General features: G+C 42.0%; 1 protein-coding gene across 9 annotated transcripts in view; it reads left to right on the forward strand.

Moving 5' to 3' along the window:
• The window catches only part of UNC5D (unc-5 netrin receptor D), a 537391-nt gene that overhangs the window by 468165 nt on the left and 54853 nt on the right, over positions 1–14373 (forward strand). For all 9 annotated transcript variants that reach the window (XM_077849119.1, XM_077849121.1, XM_077849112.1 and 6 more), the window contains 2 exons: positions 2281–2658; positions 7429–7513. In XM_077849119.1, the coding sequence (XP_077705245.1) occupies positions 2281–2658; positions 7429–7513 (463 nt within the window). The remainder of the gene's footprint in view (positions 1–2280; positions 2659–7428; positions 7514–14373) is intronic.

A 14373-nucleotide genomic window follows, 5' to 3' on the forward strand; every position in this document is an offset into this window, starting at 1 on the left:
ATTAATCCCAAATTACTATATGATGTAGTTGATTGATTATCTTCTCTGTTTCAATTTTTAGAGCTATAAAATGGGGATACTTGTATCCACCTCAGAGGGTCCTCCTGAGGATGGAGTAACCTGGAATAACAAGGATTATAAGCCCTTGGCATATAGAGGGTGCTCAATAAATGTAATGAATAGGAGTCTACAAGCTAATGGTTTCCTCTTACTTTGGCACAGGATGCCAGTGTGTTCCGTAGAACAGCAGGCAGCAGGTGAGGGGGTGGTTCCCTCGCCTAAACATTTTGAGAATGCTGACTTGCATAAGCTGAAACATATCTCCATAGTGGGTCTCCTTAGAGCTTACATTGTATTGTGAATCTCTAAAAGAATATATAGCCTTTCCAAACTTACTTCACCATTTTGTTTTTATTTTTAACTAAGAATATCCCAAAGCTAGTGATTAAAGCAAAACTCTTTTATTAAAATTCTACTCTACCCTATAGTCATTGTGAAGATACACCTCACATTGATTCTCATATTATTTTCACCTCTGTTGTCTTGAGAGACATCCCTTCTGAGCAAATAAAGCCAGAAGGTGAATGGTGATGAGACTTTTCAACAGAATGCCGTACTTAGAGTGAACCAGGAAGTTTTAAAAGGATTTCCAAAGGGAACCGTGGGGTAATCAGCCAACTTTCTTTAAACTGTAGATGGACTCTTATCATAGATAAATATTCGTATAATTAGGCATTTTCTCCTAAAGTTAGACTTAGGTGTAACTCTAGGAAATCTTTTTGCTGCTTCGCTTCACATAAGTGAGAAAGGTCTTTTAAAAGTGGCCAGAAAGGTGGTGAGAGCTCCAGGAGGTGAGGGCTTGAGATAAAATAGCCGTGAGACTCAGCAATATGATTTTTCAGGTCTTGGTGGAAGGGCCTGTTCCGAATTCTTTTCAGATGTGCCATGGTTCTCAAGTCCTGCTTCTTGCCAGGGAAGGCCATAAACAAGAACAAGGCTGAGACCTATAGAATTCAGTGCCGTTCCATTAAAAAGCACAGCTCCTGTATTGTGCCTGCATCTTGGCACCAGAGCCTCAAGCATGAAAAAAAAAAAAAAAAAAAAGCATCATCAAGGAGCCTTTAGATCTACAAAGCCATTTCATCTCATTTTGAACCTCCTCCTCTATGATTTTGGATTCTTAGAGCATCGGCACAAGAGGTGGGAAAAGCCAGGGTTATAGATTTCCTGCTGGCGTTGCTACAAATTATGAGTTAGAAGAACAATAGCGACTAATACAATGTGGCCTAGAATTGCTACATTTTCAAAAATATCATACTTTAAACATTTTGTCAGGCCCCAAAGGAAAACTGTTTAATATGGTTTGGGTTTCAATTTGAGAAGTCGCATTGACGGACTGATATGGGTGGGAGGTTTGGGACCGGGGGTTATTTCGTTATTTACTAATAAATGAGATTACTTCATCACAAGAAAATAGCACAGCATTTCTTTTTAATATTTGGCCTAGAAAAAAAAAATCGGTTGAGCCCGAACAGATGAAAGTCCAATTTCTCATGTTTTTGTAAAGATTTTTTTTTTTTTTCATTTGTTTCAAGACAGAAAGGAGGCCTTTCTCAGCTGCTCTGCCCGTGTGGGGCCTCTTTTCCCTGTCAGAGTGACATATGCGCTATTAGAGCAGACTGACTACTCAGACATGGCGTGATCCATGGGGTCTCCTGACCCTTTTGCTCTGAGGACACATCACTTCCTCTCCCAACTCCAGAAACGGCCCGGGATTCCACGTGAGATGTGCTGGCGCCAGGGCCGCTCTGGTTATAAACAGCCCTACCTAGTCACCGTGCTGTGTCACCCTTGGCCGTTTAAAAGGAACAGATGTTATTTTTGCTTCCAAACTGGATTGCAAAACATCTTTCCTCCTTTTTATTTTTCCTTTAAGCTTCTCTTTGCCAGTTCAGATAATCACATAAACAATAATACCTGAGTGAGTTGCCTGACGGGGTGGCAGGAACACTTGTTTTGAAAAGATGGCCTCCGAGGAGCTCTGCAAGAGGAGCGATTCGGGTCAACGGCTTTCAGAGATCCACTGTGCAAGCCAGAGCTCCTGATCCCAAGGCCCCAGTCCCTCCTGTCCAGCCTGTGAGAGCTGCCATAGATTCTCGGGGCAGCCCTGAAGGGCAGCTGGCAAGAGCACGGATGCTACACAGTTGGCAGAGGCAGAGGTAAGGGGGTCACTGTGACGCCTCTGAGTTTCTGAGTGACAGAATGATTTTCTTTCACCAGGTAACTCCCTGCTCCTGAACTCTTCCATGCAACCAGACCTCACGGTCAGCCGAACGTATAGCGGGCCCATCTGCCTCCAGGACCCTCTGGACAAGGAGCTCATGACAGAGGCCTCACTCTTTAACCCTTTGTCCGACATCAAAGTCAAAGTTCAGAGCTCATTCATGGTGTCCCTGGGCGTGTCTGAGAGAGCCGAGTACCATGGCAAGAATCATTCTGGGACTTTTCCCCACGGAAACAACCGCAGCTTTAGTACAATGCATCCCAGAAATAAAACACCCTACATCCAGAATCTGTCATCACTCCCCACAAGAACAGAACTGAGGACCACTGGGATCTTCGGCCACTTAGGAGGACGCTTAGTCATGCCAAATACAGGTGGGTGTCAAGTGTGCGTTTGTGTATTTCTGAACATTCTTTTAAATGTTTTATGTGTCTGTAATTATGTCTCATGAGATTCATTTTTAAGATCCTTACCATCTTTGCTACTTACATGGATCCCTAAGGCTCCCTGATTTATACAGCAAACCAGAACCGACACAGAGATTAGATTTGGCAATCTTCACCTCAGTGTGGAGGGTCTGCTCTATTTGATGCCCTGTTAGAATTGACAGCCATATTTGCTAGAAGGTTTTCGTGGCCCCCAGAGCTTAAGCCCCCTTGAAATATATTCCCTAGAACATGATCCGGAAGCACTAACTGAACACATTCCTTGACAGGACTGAGAAATACCATGTTTTGTAGCCAAACGTGGTTTATACACTAGTAGATAATTTAGCGGAAGGACACCTGGAGTCAAATTTCCTCCGGAAGGGACCTAACACCGTCGGTGGCCATAGACCTTGCTTTAATGTTACTTTATGATAAGCAAGAATGCAGGTTCGGTACAGAGCTGTTCTTTTGAAGGCAGACTTCAAGTCCAGGGCTATATCACGCACACAATTAGTTCTCAAGAATTTTTTTCCTCCTGTTGCTGAGAAGGGAGATTTTCCCGATGTTTTGATAAGGACACATAGGGTGTACAGACCAGGTCACTTTTAAAATGGCATCCTATCTATGGATTAGTCTTCAGAGTTGCCATCTAAGACCTAACTGGGTAGCAGGAGAAGGCACTGTCTCTGATTTCTAAGCAACGAGAATTAGGTAGTGCTGTGAATCATTGCTGGTTGGCTGCTGAAAGGAAAGAGCACACTTGTCAGTAAGTGTGACAGAACAGTCAGACAGCATTGAATCAGGACCATCAGGGCCTCGACAGCCTTCCCTCTGAGCTACAGCTAACCACCCTCTCCAGATCAATCCTTTTATCCTCTAAATTGAAATCTCCAGTAGGACTAGTCTGAAGCTCCCATTGCAGCTAACTGACCCTATGGCAGCTTAGTGACTTGACCCCGCGCTTTGGTTCAAGTTGAGAAATGTCATGGTCTCCTGCCTCAGTTGCTTCCTGAGAAATAGCCCTCCAATGCAGGCCTTCTCATGATTTTGTGTTCTGAACTCTCAGTTCTCAAAATCTTCTTTGGTTGACGTCTTAGGACATGGTAAGAATCTTCGTTTAAACGTGCGCAAGAATCAACGGGTGACGTAATCCTCCCTGGTCATAATTGGCAGTCAGGAGGCTCAATGTGGAATGAGTCAGTCAGTCATGCTTACCAAGTACCTTTCTTGTAAGAATCTATAAACTATAAGTGTGGGTTTTGGGAAAAGAAAATGATGCAAACCCCTCCTTGAGAACAGGATATAGTGATTAGAATTCTTTTCCTAGCTCAGTATGGGGTACTTCAGGGGCCCCCAGTAGTTATCTGCTGAATAAACTGGCCCACACTTTTCCTCTCTCTTCCCATCTTTGTGTGTGTTTACACATGTGGAAGGCATGCCAAGATCAACCCATTCATTGGCCTTGCTTGTTTAACGTTCATCAAAGAACATGAGATGAAATCATGAAACAGATTTTTCTTTTTCTTCCCTTCTGACTTAAGAAGCACTTGTGTTGAAATCTAAAAGTTCTGATGGCATTGCCTGATTCCCAAACACTTCCTCTGCAAAAGGGCATTTTCAAAGCTTCTAATAAGAAGCCCTGGACAAGATTGAAGCTGTTCACTGGGAATGAGTTTGAGGAAAAATAAGTGTGGGGAATTGAAACATATGCTATGTTATTTGCAGAACATAAATGCAAAATATGCCCTAGGGGGATAAGTGTAAAGAAGCAAGGCACGGCAATTAAATTGTTCTAATGCCATCCTCCCAGATTATTGTATGGTGCCTGGCAATGATTTTTCAAAAGGGATGGGATGGCCCCCACTCTGTAGAAATCATTTATTATGCAAAATATGAAGCAAGAAATTCAGACAGGTGGTTCTGTTGTCATATGAAATAAAAGGCTGTCAGGGTAGCAGGTGGAGTTTGGGGGAGAGTATGTTTCTTTAATCAGAAGTAACTGGTGAGTGACATATTGAAAATGGACACTTCTTTAGGGGCCCACAGGCATAAGGATTCCCCACTACACCTTTCATTCTTCATAAGATACTGTTCGCCACCCACACTACCACCCATCTTGACCCTGCCTCTGTGTTTGACTATGTCCCATCTCCATTTACAATTTGCATGTTTAAAGTGGGAGGAGGGAAGTGTGTTCAAAAGATAATCATAAAATTTCTGATTGAAGGAAAGATGAAATCGTTTAAAGCTCTAATGATCCTGTAGATTCAGGTCGTATTTAGGAGTATTATGAATAATGTTTCAATCTGAACATAGGGAATTAAGCTGACTTGAAAGGAATGAGATATGATCTGTTCTACAAACAGCCGTATCTCAAAAGTCTACACATATATTTATTCTGATTTGATATGGGAGTTGACCATCAGGCACTGATGATCTAGAGAAGAGACCATGTCTCAGAACCTGGCTTTAAAAAAAAAAAAAGTTTTGAATCCTATTACTTCATCCATTCAGGATGTTTTTTGAGTGCCTACTCTGTGCCAAGCGTTGTACAACATGTTATTGATGTAATGAGCCATCATTACTTTTTTATTTTACATGCACTATATGATTTATTTGAAAGTTTGCAAAAGGCAAGCTAACCAACACGTCAGAAAGCAAAACATGACCATTTGCATTGGAAATTAAAAATTGGACTCTAAAGGGCACAAGGCAACTCTGTGGAAATGGCAGTGTTCTATGTCTTGATCATGGTGGTCATTACATGAGAGAATGCATGTCAGAAACACATCAATTTGTACTCTAAAAATGGGTACAATTTCTTGCATGTGAATTGTACCTTAAAAAAAGAAAAGAATGGGAAAAGAAAAATGGGAGCACAATGAAGTTATTATTTTGGGGTAATTGCTAAAGTAATTTGCTAAATTGCCTCCTTGCTTGATGTTGCCTCCTTTGCTTCTATATCCAAGCCAAGGAATAAGAACATGGGGTGCCTCGTGACTCAGTCACTTAAGCAGGCTCAGGTCATGATCCCAGGGTCCTGGAATCGAGCCCCACATCAGGCTCCCTGTTCAACAGGGAGTCTGCTTCTCCCTCTCCCTCTGTCTGCTGCTCTCCTTGCTTGTGCTCTCTCTCTCTGTCAATTTTTTAAAAATTAAGGGGTAAGGACTGAATGTCTCTACTGTCACAAGGGCCTAGGTCGTCTAAAAGGGAGGCAACAGAGGAAAACCACTGTGTCAAACTAAGAGAGAATACATAATATCTAGGGTGTACATTCAGCTTGACATCCACACACAGATTATCCTGTGTATTACAACTTCTGCTCAACAGCAGGGAAGGATGTACTGAAGTCCACTTCATTTGGCAACTACATTTAAAAAAGAACAGGAAATGAAAGGAGGAGCCTGATCAGAGCCTCCTAAGTATGGCAATTACAGTTCCATTGACATTAAAGTCCAGAATATAAATGGATACTCTTGCTGAAAAGCTGTAAGCAAGATTTAAATGTGCCTCATTCTTAGTGCTGGCGAACGATACTGATGATAACTAGCATGTTACTGAATAATGCTCATAAATGTGCATCACAAATTACTTGTTTTGCAATGAGTCTTGCATTCCTTGATTCTATAGCAGCTAACAGGCACATAGAAGGATATCAGTAAAGCCTGCCATCTCTAGATGTAAATTACCATCAGCAACCTGAAAGCTTTCTGTGCAATTACATTAGCTCTAATGAAAGGGGGAAAGGTGGGAACTACATTATTCAGAGAATAGGAGGATGTTCTGAGATTTTATTTTGCGAAGATCTTACTGTGTCTCTATTTCATTTCTTTTTATAAACAAGAAGCTACATTAAAGAGCATCTCTGCCCTGTCTAGATTCCTCTTTCTTGGCCAAAGTGAAATATTTACTTCGCAGTAGACAAGAGGAGAGAAAGGACATTGCAGACGCAGTGTGATGTGCCTTCCTGGGCCTTCCCCCCTCGCGCTGTAGGATTTTGCTGAAGTTAGGCTGCTGATTTTTTTCTTATTTGACACCACCATAAATATGGTTACATTGCCTTTAACTTTTATCTTTTTTAGCTTCAGTTTGCAAATAGAGGACCAAATACCAGCTATACAACAACCTACAATGTCCCTAAGCTTATCCATGCTTTTTTTTTCCCCCTCCAGTTTTCTTGACAAAATACAGTACTCCATTGATCACCTCTTTAAACTTACTTTGAGGTGCATTATTTATAAGACAATTTCATACCAGGCCTGAGAAAAGCATTAGAGGTCTCGCCCACCATCTCAATACCTTTTCAGGAAATGACTGGAGAGAGACAAGATACTGCAAAACATTCCTAAATTTTGCAGCAGATTAACAGATACACTGATAAACTCATACAGTCTCAGATATGTTCGACAGTGCCTGGTCTCAGGACACCCAGTCTTTTAAGAGAATTAAAAAATGCCAGGAAGACCTTAAATTAAAAACCTTGAGTATGCAGTCAAATAACATGCTCCTCTTTATGTCACTTCTGGGAAACAATGTTTTCTCTATTATTATCTTGGACTTTTTAAACTTTTCAAAGATCAGGATTTCATAAATTGCTGTGAGATTTGTGTGTGTGTGTGAGAGAGAGAGAGAGAGCGAGAGAGCACACATCTATAAGGTGCTCGACTGAGGGGCTTAGAGATCATTGAAATAACCTCTTGACTTTTTCTGTTTTAGGGGTGAGTTTACTCATACCACATGGCGCCATCCCAGAAGAGAATTCTTGGGAGATCTACATGTCCATCAACCAAGGTGAACCCAGGTGAGAAACAGAGAAGCATGACATATTGATGACATTTTGAATATGGAATGGAGCTTCTGCAGAAATTCTGAGGTTTTTAAGACAACTTGGTGTGAAAGTGTGCAGCTAAAATCTGTGAGTTATTTGGCTACATAGAGGGGAAAAAACCAGTTGCAAAACTATTGGCTAGCATGAAAACATACAGAGCTGGCTCTGCAATTTTGGGTAACTAATCTAGGTCACTGACCTCTCGTCTGCAGACACTAAATGTAAAACTGAATCGGTAGGCAAGGCATTAGCAGGGCCCCTCCATCAATAATAACTGCTTCACAGAGTCTTCTTCTCAGAACAAAACAAAACAAAACAAATCATCCCAGGAGGTGTCCTTTGGGGCTAGGCATTATGCAAATGCTGAAAATGACTGACCTATCACCTTTTCAGGTCAGCACAAGACCTGCTGCTCTAGGCTGAGAGCGGATTTCTCAGGTAATCTTCCTCAATGTGAAAGTACCATCTACGCCACAATAGTTTTCAGGTCTGACAAATTTCAGTAGCATTAAATTCAATTACATGAACAAATACAAATCTTGTTGCGGAGTCTTTTAATGAAAGTAGTTGGTTATTTTCTTAGCGCAAGTATAATATTTGTGGAAACGTTGCTTTCCTCCACACAAGATCAGCCCAGCTCCTCTTTAGAAAGCAATTTCTCTCATAAACTGGATGTATACCTCTGGCATTTTCCAACTTAACATCTTGGTTATTTTAGACTAGATTTTCTGTTGTGAGCAAAGAACACGTGAAGGAAAAACACTGAAAGGAAAAACAGCCAGAGAAACAGATGGCTTAAACAGATTCTGATAGCTGTCTCCATGAAAGGATTTGTTGGTGCCCAGTAGTTTTAACTTTCTTCTCGAGAGGAAGCTTGGAAGAAGTGGAAAAGGCTCTGCTAGCTGGCTGTTGGGTGAGGCTGTCAGAGGGCTTGCTAGTAGGCCATGCTGTGGTTGGCTCTCCTGCTATCTTCTCAGTCCTATAGAATGAGATCCCTCACCTGTGCTCCTGAAGGCACCTCCACATGCAAATAGAGGCCACCAAGGTGCAGAGGGGTTTGGACACTTTATTCAGAACCTCGGTTAAGCAGACCTAAAAATGGAGTTTCCTAGATAAGAATCACCTCTTTTTTTAGCTCTTTGGTGGACTTATTTGAGAAACCATACCTGTTTAAAATTTAAGTCAGGGTTCATTACATGTATGCTGATGCACATTGAGTACCAAGCAGTATCCAGTCAGCCTGCCCGAATCGTGACCTCCTGCCAACCTTTGCCCTTGCACCCTTCTTTCCTTATAATCCATCCACTGAGCCTACATACAGCTCTTTCCTCTCAAACCCAGTATCTTCCGCCTCACTATGTGAGAAACAACTCAGGGCTAGTTTCCATCTTCAAAGGCACACAATTTACAATTCACCTCAAGTGCCATCTCTTACAAGAAGCTACATCTGAGGAGGTCAGAGCTAGGATGTGCCAAAAGGCATTAAACATACAGCACTTATGTGGGAAATGTCACTTGAGATGCCCTCTCAAAAGATAGGTTTGGCCTGATGTGGTCACCTCATGGGCCACCACTAGCTCTGTAAGTTCTGTGCTAACCAGTTCGGTTTATCCATCTGTATCTAAGAAGTGAGTTTATTACTGCTGTCCAAAACAGTGGACAGATACAGGAACGGTTCATCCAAGACTTCAGATCTCTGAGGTGTGCATTTTCCTGTATATTAAATGGAGAACAAAGTACCATTGTCAGAGCACACATGCCTTTTCATGTTGCTCAAACCTTCCTACGTGTTCCTGGCTCTTAAGAAAATGACCAGTCCCCGGGCTCCTGTTCATTTAGCTCGCTTGACAATCTCACTCCCTTTCAAGAAGCTCCAAACTATTTATCAAAACACTAAAAATAGCACATGCCTTTCTGCTGCTACTTTTCTTAAGCTTGGTGAATTTTTTTCTATCCCTAACAGGAGGCTGCTTAGATCTAAATTCTTCAGCTTTTAATCCTGTGGTTAATCAGAAGTCCACAAACATGGCACTACTTAGTGTCACCTTTCCTTTGCAATGTCACTTAAAAACCCATTTTCATTTTATGCTGTCCTTCTGTCATTCTGAACTTGTGCTCAGAATATGGCCTCTTTTTCTCACCGTCCATAGACCTAAACATCACCGCTCTCTTTAACCTCTGACTCTCCCTCGCTTCCACACACAGAATTACAGGCAGATCTTCCAAACAGCCTTTTATGCTATATTTAAAGTCCATCCCATTTTCCTATTGATGGTACCTTTCTGTTGCTTTTTTCTGAGTTACATCCTGGGATAGAAGGGTGATGATTTAGTGGAACTGTCACTAAAATCATTGATCCAAATTCACTACCAGATTCCCAGAGATAGGGCTGTGTGGAATGAATCACACACTTAAAATAACTCTCTGTATTCAAATAGGCTCCAATGGTTATATTTTGAAACTTGGGTAGGTTTTAAGTGAGCGTGTTCATTGTATGAATTGAATGCACCCTGCCCCTCTCAGGAGGTCCTACTTCTATTGCTGGGAAGCCTCCGGGAGGAGGCTCTGTACTTTCCTTTAAATGGAATGATGTCATTCTTCAATGTCCCTGCTCTGTCTACACGTTCAGGCTTGAATGATCATTTTAATGAATCTTTTCCAGCCTCCTGCAGTGATCTGGACCTTTGGTTACTCATAAGACTTCAGAAATTATCTCTGTTGACTTTTTGTGTGTACATACATATTAAATGGTTTGCTGGACGAGGACTTTGCATTCTTGAAAAAGTAATAATTGCCTCTGCTTCCATGTAACTTGCAAAGTGCTCTCACATGCATTTGACTCATTTAAGTCTTCAGTCATGTCAAAAGAAGAGGATTTTGTAGCAAATTTAGAGATAAGAAAAAAAAAAACAATCTAAGCAAATGAAGGTTTTAAGAAGCCAAGCTGCTTTCCAAGGGCGTGTTACTTTACTGGCAGAGCTGGGATTTGACTTTAGGTTATCTGACCACAATTCTAGTGCTCACAAACTAAAGGATATCATCTCTCCCTAATGTCAGAGACTTTATGGAAACAGCTTTCTGACTTTCAGCTCCGACTCTTGGCCCCTGTAAAGAGGCATCCTCTGGAATCACTGTCTGAGCACTGACAATTAAGCAAGACAGAAAGTCAGGATCAGGTTAAACTTTCCTTAGAAGTACATCAGGTAAATTGCTGTTGTTACATCATAGAACTGAGAGCACAGAGGCTGGAAACAGGTCCCACTAAATTGCTGGATCTTAGCGGACAGAATGTTAGGAAACTTCCGAGGTCAGTGACTAGGAGTGTGAGCTCCACTCTCAGAGGCCTTGGGTTCAGATCTAAGCTTCACTGCTGTTATCCATGTAACCTTAGAGAGATTCATAAAACTATAACTCAGATGTGTCCTCCTCTGAAAAATAATAGATATCCACCTTATAGGGGTATGGTGGGGTTGCATGACTCACAGTGATGCAAAAATCTAAAAGAGGATAAAATAGGTGTTCTCTCCTCATTGCTACACTTAATGTTTGGCAAAGCATTCTACCTAGAGTATATCCTTTAATCTTCATGTCGAGCCTGTATGGTAAACAGAATATGATTATCCTAATTTTTATAGATTTGAAAATGAACACCAAGAAAAGTTGGTAAACTTGACTTAGATCATAGCAAGTCTAGGCACCAAACCAAGAGTGTCTGACTTACAATGTATTATGATGTTACATCATAATCCCTACCTTAAGGTGCAATTAGGTATGTTACCTATGAGTCCAGTAAAGCACACTTGGTGAAAGAGAAATGGATGGGGAAGGGCTCAGATTTGGGAAGGCCGTGATAACTTTGCAACTCAAGGTAGAACAACACTGCAGTAGGGGATCTTATGGAAAACCCATGGAAAAATACAAAATGGCCCTTAATCTAGTCTAAGTATAGAATTATAGATGGGGTATGGAGAGAGTGGCTTCCAGGAGCCATCACTTGACCTGAGTCTAAGGCATCAGTAGACTTTGGCCAGGCAAAGAAGGCATAAGGGCAGTACCTCAATTTCCAGCTCCAGGATACGTTTTCCATTATCTATGTAACATAAGAAGGGTAGGGGGAGTGGCTAAATCCAGATATCTTTCCCTGCTTTAAGTCATTATCTTAAGTAGCTTTCTTCCAACTGTACCCTAGGCCAGGGCACAGATCAGACAAAGAGTTAGGTTTTATGCACTGCCCACTCATGGATTAGAGGACCTTTAGTGATATCACAAGAACGGGAACTAGAAGAGCCTCACAGAAAGGCAAAGGCATGAAATTTGGGCTGCCAGAAGTATATGCTGGTAGAAGCCCTAGGGCTCCTCCTAGATCTGGGGTATTTAATCAGCTAGCTCAATACTAAACATGGCCTCCTTTCCCATCAGCCCCTTCAGAGGGCAGGAAAGCAGCACTGTTCATTCTCCAAAGCCCCCTTTTTTTCCCAAATTTCAATTTGAACGAATCTGGGGTTGTTGTTGCATCTCTACAGAAGCTTTCAGGGAAAATTTTTTCTCATCCTCTCTGACCAGGTTTTGATAATTTTTTTTAATAAAATGCAGGTATTTCAACAAGAGAATTAAAGTCTCATTTCAGAGACTCCCCCCACATGTAGTAAAATAAGAAAATGATGTGGATGCAGCAAAGCCTTCTCTCTGCTCCTCCCCCAGCTCCTGCACCCCTCCACCCCATAGTTGGAGAGTAGAGAACTGGACCAGAAAATTATTATATGGAGCTTTCTTCCAAGAAGCAATAAAATGAAACCAAAGGCAAACACTCATTTCTTTTTCCAATTACACTGTCATGTGGATATCCCTGACCAAATGCTTAAACTGGAATAGGAAATATAAGTAATCTTATGAAGAATTTACAAAAGGACACATATTTTGGAATTTGGGCTCAGCCCAGATAGTGTGTTTCAACCACTTTTTCTCTTCTGTTTGTTTGTTTGCTTTGCTGTTGAATGGTATGACCCACTGGGTACTTCTAGAGGTGAAGATCAGGGAAGTAGACACGGTAGTGTTATGAAACATTACCTGTTTTTAGGGTGCCTTGATGGAGCAACAGTTTTAATGGCAAAGCATGAGGTAAGACCATGTACGAGACTAGGAAGATGCAAAAAGTCACCTTGGGAAATGAAGAAAGTTTCTTTCCTGGTAATGGCTCACAGTTAAACATGGCGGTGGAGGCTGCTCCTGTGGAATGACGTAGCTTTGCCACCAAGGTAGCAAGAACAACAAGCATGCACACACACATACGTCCTCATGTATCATACCTAGCAGAAGATACAAACACCAAGAAACACCTTTAGGCTAATTTTGACCTCATTTCTACAAGAGTAAGAAAACCTGGGTAGGTTGCCCATGCTTGTAAAAATGAAATTTTAATGAATGAATCTGTAGTAGACTAGTCTTTATATTAAAGTGGACATTTGAGGCCATTCTAAAACTCCTTGTCACAGTAAAATAGGAAACCACACACACTTTCCTGGGGCCTCCCAGAGCTCTGATTTCTCACAAGGTAAAGAACCCTGGCCACTGGGCTACTGCAGTTAGTGTGGAGGTCCCCAAAACAAGAGCACCTGCCTTTGGCTCTCCCCTGCCTGACACCAGGTGTCTGACTGTTCAGGACATTGCCACCAGGGAGAAAATCTGATTAAAAGCTTCTGGGTTGATTTGTATCTCTGTTGGGCTTCTCCAGGTTGGGGGACCTACCCACTATGCTCTGTCTCAAGCCATCGCCCAGCTCAGACCAAAAACACTGCACCTTCTCACTGCAAAAATATGTTGTAGACGGGATCCCTGGGTGGCGCAGCGGTTTGGCGCCTGCCTTTGGCCCAGGGCGCGATTCTGGAGACCCAGGATCGAATCCCACATCGGGCTCCCGGTGCATGGAGCCTGCTTCTCCCTCTGCCTATGTCTCTGCCTCTCTCTCTCTCTCTCTGTGACTATCGTAAATAAATAAAAATTAAAAAAATAATAAAGTCTAAAAATGTTGTAGACTTCTGGAAATGTTTTCACAATTAGTATTAGAGCTCAATGTAGTCCATGACTATCAAGTCCCAAATGCATCCAGTACTGTGGAGCAGGATAAAATGCAATCCCTTCTGTAAGTTTATTTCTGGTCAAGGTGATGGTTGGAGAACAGAGTTATATATATGTTGCAGAATGTTTGGGAGTACAGTGGATTTCTTCTGTGTTCTGAAAATTGACAAAGCACAGAGCTGATTTATAAAAAAAAGAGAGAAGTGCCCCCACATTCTAAGCCAAAGGCAAATTTTCCCACCTCCCTGTAGAACTTTCCAAGAAGCATCATTTTATCAACATGGACAGTACTGCTCCTCAACACACTTACACACCCTGCCCTCTCCCTCCCTATTGATAAAAGAAAGGGACTAGGAGAGAGGAGTACAGGTATAAAAACATGGCTGCCCCTGCTCTCTCCAAAGTCAAAGAGAGTAACCCCAAGAGAATTACTCATAAAGTCTGTGGGAGAATTGGACACTGATGTTTGATTTTCTCATGGTTTGTACATTTGTTGACTTGTTCCATGCTGCTAAAGCCAAGAAGAGAGGGGCAAAGGGTATTTCTGTTATTCCCAGGTCCCCATCCTCCCAAGGGGTTGGGCAGATTGATCTGAGTCGGAAGGGAGTGGAGGTGAAAATGAAAACAGGATTGCCAGGGGCCAGTGCAATGTGTGGCAAAGAAGTCAAAGAACAAGGTCAGGATGGTGCCAGATGGGGACCAGTTGGCAGAAGTAACAGACCAGCAAGAAACTACAGAGGCTCCATGGCAACTGCTTC

The sequence above is a fragment of the Canis aureus genome, chromosome 15, assembly GCF_053574225.1.
Source record: "Canis aureus isolate CA01 chromosome 15, VMU_Caureus_v.1.0, whole genome shotgun sequence".
NCBI lineage: Eukaryota > Metazoa > Chordata > Mammalia > Carnivora > Canidae > Canis > Canis aureus.